Below are 7,080 nucleotides of genomic sequence, written 5' to 3' on the forward strand. Positions count from 1 at the left end.
CAATAAGACATTTTATTAATAAACAGACACAATAAAAGAACGCACACGTTGTCAGAGAAGGGCAGCAAAGCCGCTCAGTGGTTATAGGTTAAAGTCGATGGACTTGTGTCTTTTTACAGCCTGATTAACTATGTAAGTATGTTAGCACTTCCGCCTTGCAGCGGAAGTCCCATCAAATCCCATCCAGGGCACTATCCACTTGGAGTTTGCATGTTCTCCTGGTGCTTGTGTGGGTTTTCTCCCACACTGCAAAGACAAGCTAATAGGATTGGCTCCTCCATCTAAATGGACCTTGAGTGCGTGTGAAATAGAGACTTTAGATTGTATGCTGACTGATGGCAGGGACTGGTGTGAATGTGCAATATGTAAAGCACTGTGTACATTATCAGAGCTATATCAACAAACAAATGTACAATCAGACCATGAATGCCCAGACCGTCCCACTGCTGCAGGAATGACACTGGACTGAATGGCAAGGATCTACAATACACTGCTCACACAGGCAAAATACCTGCGAAGGGTCTGAACGGATTACAGGTGAACCGGTGAATATGATTTGGCTGAAACCACATTGGAGGAATGTCTGTTATGGGTGCTGCAGCCAATCAGAATCCGCCTCAGATTCCTCCAGTACAGGTCAGGAATATAAGATCTATCATTTGATTGGCAGCTCCCTCTCTCCCCCCCAATGTTGGCGACGATGTGATGAGAGCACACTCACAAACACCATGGTTTTCGCCAGTCGTCGCAGCCGCAGACACTTCACTCGATATTTCTCGTTGTGGCTTCTCTTCTTTGACTTCATTTTCCCTTCCTGGTACGAGGAATGTGACAAGAATGGCGGATTCATGGCCGCTACAGGAACGCTGGGAGGGGGAAAAAAAAGTTACATTAAAATCCACAGATGTGTATGACAAAATATTGAACATTAGAGTGTAAGCTCCTCTGTACAGAGACTGATGTGACTGGCTCAGTGTTCTCTGTACAGCACTGCGGTATATGTCAGAGATATATAAATGTATAATAATTAGGGATACACCAATACCAATACTAGTATTTGGGTAAGTACTCGTACTCGCCCAAGTGCTCCAATACCTTACCCGATTCCGGAACTTCCAGTCAGAGGAACATTTCCTCTGTTTGGCAGTGGAGCCTGCTTCCTGGGCAATTAGGAAGCTGGGTGGCGAGTAATGACCCCCATCCTGGCTTCCTGATTGGCCCGGGAAGCCAGCACCATGCTGATTGGCTGGGCAGCCAGCAGCCGGCTGGATGCTGAGTCGCTTGGAAACTGGCAGAAGCACCAGTATCGGTACCGGTGTGTACCAAAAGCAAAATATTAGTACTCGTACTCAATAACGAAAAACCAGTATTGGTGCATCCCTAGCTGGGATTTACATATGAATGTATAATAATAGAGTACAGTGATGCCCCCAGATATACACTCTGCTCTCTCCGCCATTGTATCACATGGTCAACATTGTGTCATATAGTATAGCAATGCTGGAGATTAGTTCATAATACCATCCAATGTTATTTGATGACGACACATCTATGATGATATAATTGTACAGTGCCACCCCTACTACTACTGCATTACCCTATACTCTATACATAACATATTATTGTATAAGCTGAACTCTGCTATGTCTTATTATACTATATCACATATTATATATACTGCTTTATCGTTTGGATTAAAACGTAATAAAGATAAACAAGCAGCACTCACCCTCAGTAACCCAAATGTGTCCGCTCTAGCCGCACTTCCGGGCATCTCTACGGTGCGCTGCACAGCCACGCCAGCAACTGGAGGCCGTCGAGAAGACACTTCCGCCCTGACTCTGATCCCGCCTCCTGCCAATCAGCAAAGCGCCCTGAGCCGCGCTCGTGCGGGTTCAGATATTGAGGCGGCCTGTGATTGGCTGCTAGAGGAGAAGGCATACCCAGCGATCTCAGCACCACGGTTCTGCTCTGTTCTCCATTCTGGGGCCTGGGCCTCTGGTTGTGCTCTGTTTTCCATTCTGGGCCTCTGGTTCTGCTCTGTTCTCCATTCCGGGCCTCTGGTTGCTGCTCTTCCTTTTGGTCAACTGGAAGAATTGTGCAATCTGCAGGTTGACTTGTACAGCCTGGACTCAGTGCAGTGGCAGTCCACCTTCCATTGATGAGTTACTGTGCTGTGGTAAAGCACATGGCGCTCTGTGTGGTGCTTTGCAGGGCCTTTTTTTCTTTCTTAGAGCAGAACCCCAACACAGGTACAACAGGTACCACAATGTACATTGTCTTTGCTTCTCAGCTCCATCTAGTGGCCACTATGCGGTATTACATCACAATACATTCTTCTTGAAAAGAAGATGTATTAAAAGAAAACTATGGCCAAACCTTTTTTTGGCATTAGTTCTCTTTTGGGTCACAGGAATATAATTACTAGCCCAAAACTCAGCACATAGCGGGCTATTGCCTGCTATATGCTGACAGCACAGAGCCGCACTGTAGCCGGTAGAGATCCTGACAATGTTGTTGGGATCCACCGCACAGCCTGATTGACAGCTAGTCATCCCTAGTCCTGGATGGAAGCAAGTCATCCCTAGTCCTGGATGGAACCGGGTCATCCCTAGTCCTGGTGAATACCAAGCCCCGCAGCTGATAGGGCGGAAGGGCCCATAGCATTTCCTTGATCGGAGGAGCTGGACATGGATGGAACCAGGTCATGGAATGGAACCAGGTCACACCTAGTCCTGGATGGAACCGGGTCATCCCTAGTCCTGGATGGAACCGGGTCATCCCTATTCCTGGATGGAACCGGGTCATCCCTATTCCTGGATGGAACCAGGTCATCCCTATTCCTGGATGGAACCAGGTCATCCCTAGTCCTGGATGCAACCGGGTCATCCCTAGTCTTGGATGGAACCGGGTCATCCCTAATCCCTATTCCTGGATGGAACCAGTTCATCCATTTTCCTGGATGGAACCAGGTCATCCCTATTCCTGGATGGAACCAGGTCATCCCTAGTCCTGGATGCAACCGGGTCATCCCTAGTCTTGGATGGAACCGGGTCATCCCTATTCCTGGATGGAACCAGGTCATACTTAGTCCTGGATGGAACCAGGACATCCCTATTCCTGGATGGAACCAGGTCATCCCTATTCCTGGATGGAACCAGGTCATCCCTATTCCTGGATGGAACCAGGTCATCCCTATTCCTGGATGGAACCAGGTCATCCCTATTCCTGGATGGAACCAGGTCATCCCTATTCCTGGATGGAACCGGGTCATCCCTAGTCCTGGATGCAACCAGGTCAACCCTAGTCCTGGATGGAACCGGGTCATCCCTAGTCCTGGATGCAACCGGGTAATCCCTAGTCCTGGATGGCACCAGGTCATCCCTATTCCTGGATGGAACCGGGTCATCCCTAGTCCTGGATGCAACCAGGTCAACCCTAGTCCTGAATGGAACCGGGTCATCCCTAGTCCTGGATGGAACCGGGTCATCCCTAGTCCTGGATGGAACCGGGTCATCCTAAAGTGCTGGATGGAACAAGGTCATCCCTAGTCCTGGATGGAACCGGGTCATCCCTAGTCAGGATTTAAAGGTCTTCTCCGCGTCTTTCCATGAATGGAGGAGATAAGATTGCTCGGTGAGGAGAGCAGCGGCATGTTCAGCCCCCGTCTCAGGTCTATGGTCAGCTCGGTAATGAAGGACTCTCCGGCCACAAGAACACGCAGGACACAGCGGACTACACACAGAGATTTTATTATCATGGCGGCCGGGATATAACATCTGAAACAAGGCCGGCAATGCGTCTCTACAAATCTTCCACAACGTTACATACGAGCCGAGATCACACAATGACTGTTCTCAGAACCGCGGCAACACAGAAACGTCTCGGTTGTTGTCCAAGTCTATACTACGGTGTCCCCATGAGGACATCCCACCTGCATGGCTGTGTTCTCCATCACCCTGGTACGCATAGGCTTCAGCATGTGTAACGCCGGTGTGTACGGGAACATTTTGCACTACGTGTCCCATGTTTCCTCACGCTCAGCCCATAATGAGCATGCGTACCCGCTCCAACAGCATCAGGTGACCTCCTGCCCATCCCAAAAAATGCAAGCATGCCCATTGTAATAAGATCAGGTGACCTCCTACAATGGGACTACATGTCCCATGATTCTTTGCACCCAGCCAACCATGTGCATGCATGTCCATTGTTATAACATCAGATGAACTGCTGTGATATGACTACATGTCCCATGATTCCTCACGCTAGTACACGAAGTACAGGAGGCACGGGGCTGTACAGACAAAGGGGAGGGGGACAATAGAAGTACAGGAGGCACGGGGCTGCACAGACAAAGGGGAGGAGGACAATAGAAGTACAGGAGGCACGGGGCTGTACAGACAAAGGGGAGGAGGACAATAGAAGTACAGGAGGCACGGGGCTGTACAGACAAAGGGGAGGAGGACAATAGAAGTACAGGAGGCACGGGGCTGTACAGACAAAGGGGAGGAGGACAATAGAAGTACAGGAGGCACGGGGCTGTACAGACAAAGGGGAGGAGGTGTCAGCAAAAGTCCCGCTCTGCGCATGCGCAGCGGAGAACGAACACGCGCAGGCGCAGCTGAGAACAAACATGCGCATGCGCAGCTGAGAACAAACACGCATGCGCAGTCGGAGGTGCCGTGCGGAAATCCGCGCCAAGTGGCGCACAGGAAGTGGCGTCATAGATAGATTCACAGCCCTATTTAAACCCAGCTCAAACGCCCACTAGTTGCTGGTTTGTCTTTCCAGTTTGTGTGTGTTCCGTGTATCCTGTATTCTCCTGATCTCTCTGGATTGTGATTTGTTCCTGTTTTGCCGACTATCCTTGCTTGCTGCCTGCCTTATTGACCTCGGACTGTTTTCTGGATATTCTTCTGCCTGCTCCTTATTGTACCGCATCGGATCTCCTGGCTATTGACCCCGGCTTGTTTTGACATCGATTACTGGATCTACCAAAAGCCCTCGTGCCACTCATTGTCCGACTGGCCTTTGTCCCCAATCTCAAAGGCCACAAGACACGGGGTGCAAGTGGAGCCTCCTCATACCTTCGGTCTCAACACCAGGTACCTAATAGGAGGACAATAGAAGTACAGGAGGCACAGGGCTGTACAGACAAAGGGGAGGAGGACAATAGAAGTGCAGGAGGCACAGGGCTGCACAGACAAAGAGGATGACAATAGAAGTACAGGAGGCACGGGGCTGTACAGACAAAGGGGAGGAGGACAATAGAAGTACAGGAGGCAGGGGGCTGCACAGACAAAGGGGAGGACAATAGAAGTACAGGAGGCACGGGGCTGCACAGACAAAGGGGAGGAGGACAATAGAAGTACAGGAGGCACGGGGCTGCACAGACAAAGGGGAGGAGGACAATAGAAGTACAGGAGGCACGGGGCTGCACAGACAAAGGGGAGGAGGACAATAGAAGTACAGGACGCAACGAGGGTTTAAGAACACTTCAATCTGATCAATAAAACGATTTCTATGGAAACGGATATCTCTGAAAATCGGCAAAATACAAAAAAAACATCATAATTGCATTGATTTGTCATTTATATCTATGGGTACCTCAGGGCTTGTACAGCGCATCTGTACCTACCCCCCCTCCACCCCCCCAAACAAAATCCTCGAACACAAGGCCCCCGAAGCCGTCCCTGTACATGCAGAGCTTAGCACACAAAGACGAAAAAAATGGAGCCCGAACCATAAATATCATCTTGTTCTTTGCATAAGAGCCCTGAATAAGGGAGGCCTGGCCCCTGAAACATGTCAGCTGCAAATTTCCAAGTGAGACGTTTTCACCACATTTCCAGGATTCGATCTTCTGGTGAAGATTCCTCCATCGGGATCAGAGAGTCTGCGGCCAATGACCAGATTCAGGTCCCCACACACCGTACCTCCCATCACAGGTACACCTCCTTCAAGGAGAACACCCCCCCCCCCACTCATTAGGATGTACACCAGACTCCATCCTTATTCCTATTGGTCCAGTGCTGCCACATATCTCCCAGAGGGATCACATACAGTCAGAGAGTGTTCATGGATATTCTTTCTGAGCTCATCAGTTCCCATAGCAGAGCTGTGGGCTGAGCGCTCCTGTGCCCTTCTCTGATACCAGCCATGCAGAGAGGTCATTGGGGGGGGCTGACTACCATCAGTATTCATGCAGGCACCTCCCTATACACCTAGTAGCAGGGTTAGGCAAACGCCGGCCATCCAGCTGTGATGAAAAAATAGAAATCCCATGATGCATCTGTCTCTGGGAGTCATGCCTGTGGCTGTCAGTCTTGCAATGCCTCATGGGGTTTGTAGTTCCACATCAGCTGGAGGGCCGGAGTTTGCCTTTCCCAGTGCATGGTGCATTCACTGCAAAATCCTTTCCTTGGAGTCCACCGAGGGACACAGGAAGTCACATGCCGTTGGGTTATACTGTTGTCTACTGAAAGCTTGGACAAAAAAAAATTGTGGGCCGGTCCAGGATAACCCCTCCCACCATCAGTTTTTTTGTAGCCAATGAGTACTGAGAGCACGGTCATAATCACAGATAGGGGAGACATGTGACCCTCAATTGGGAATTCATGGGGAGTACCAAAATCCGATTATCTTTCTTGTCCGTCAAGGGACACAGGAAGTTCTATACCGCCGGGACGTTCCAAAAACAGACCGACACAGGGGTGGGGAAACAGCAAACAAAACACTAACAGGCCCAATGCAACAACAGAACCGGGGACTGCCTGCAGCTCCAACTGGTATAACTGAGGCATGCTGGGAGTAGGAGGGGCTAGCTTGGGCCGGCCTGCAATTTTTCTGTTTGGCAGTGTCCAACCCTCCTGCAGGCGGCAGTATAACCCGACTGTATATGACTTTCTGTGTCCCTCAAAGGATGAGAAAGAAAACCAATTACACTTGTAGACTTGCACTGAGCGAAACAGTCAGCCAATCACTGTGCAGCACTGAGGAGGAGGAAGCAAAGCCTGCTCTGTAACATGTAATTATGAATCCCCCCCCCCCCCCCACCGCCCAAAAAAAAAAAAAACATTT

At 49.9% G+C, this 7,080-nt stretch overlaps 1 protein-coding gene across 1 annotated transcript in view; it reads right to left on the bottom strand.

Annotated features, from left to right (window-relative positions):
- The window catches only part of TBRG1 (transforming growth factor beta regulator 1), a 13,102-nt gene extending 11,340 nt beyond the window's left edge, over window positions 1-1,762 (bottom strand). Inside the window, exons 1-3 of the mRNA XM_018568595.1 lie at window positions 1,730-1,762; window positions 700-866; window positions 512-522 (exon numbers count right to left, since the gene is read on the bottom strand). Coding sequence (XP_018424097.1) covers window positions 512-522; window positions 700-850 — 162 coding nt within the window. The 5' untranslated portion in view covers window positions 851-866; window positions 1,730-1,762. The remainder of the gene's footprint in view (window positions 1-511; window positions 523-699; window positions 867-1,729) is intronic.
- Window positions 1,763-7,080: the final 5,318 nt, after the last annotated feature.

Source organism: Nanorana parkeri, unplaced genomic scaffold (assembly GCF_000935625.1).
Source record: "Nanorana parkeri isolate BGI_ZX_2015 unplaced genomic scaffold, ASM93562v1 scaffold1215, whole genome shotgun sequence".
In the NCBI taxonomy this organism is placed as follows: domain Eukaryota; kingdom Metazoa; phylum Chordata; class Amphibia; order Anura; family Dicroglossidae; genus Nanorana; species Nanorana parkeri.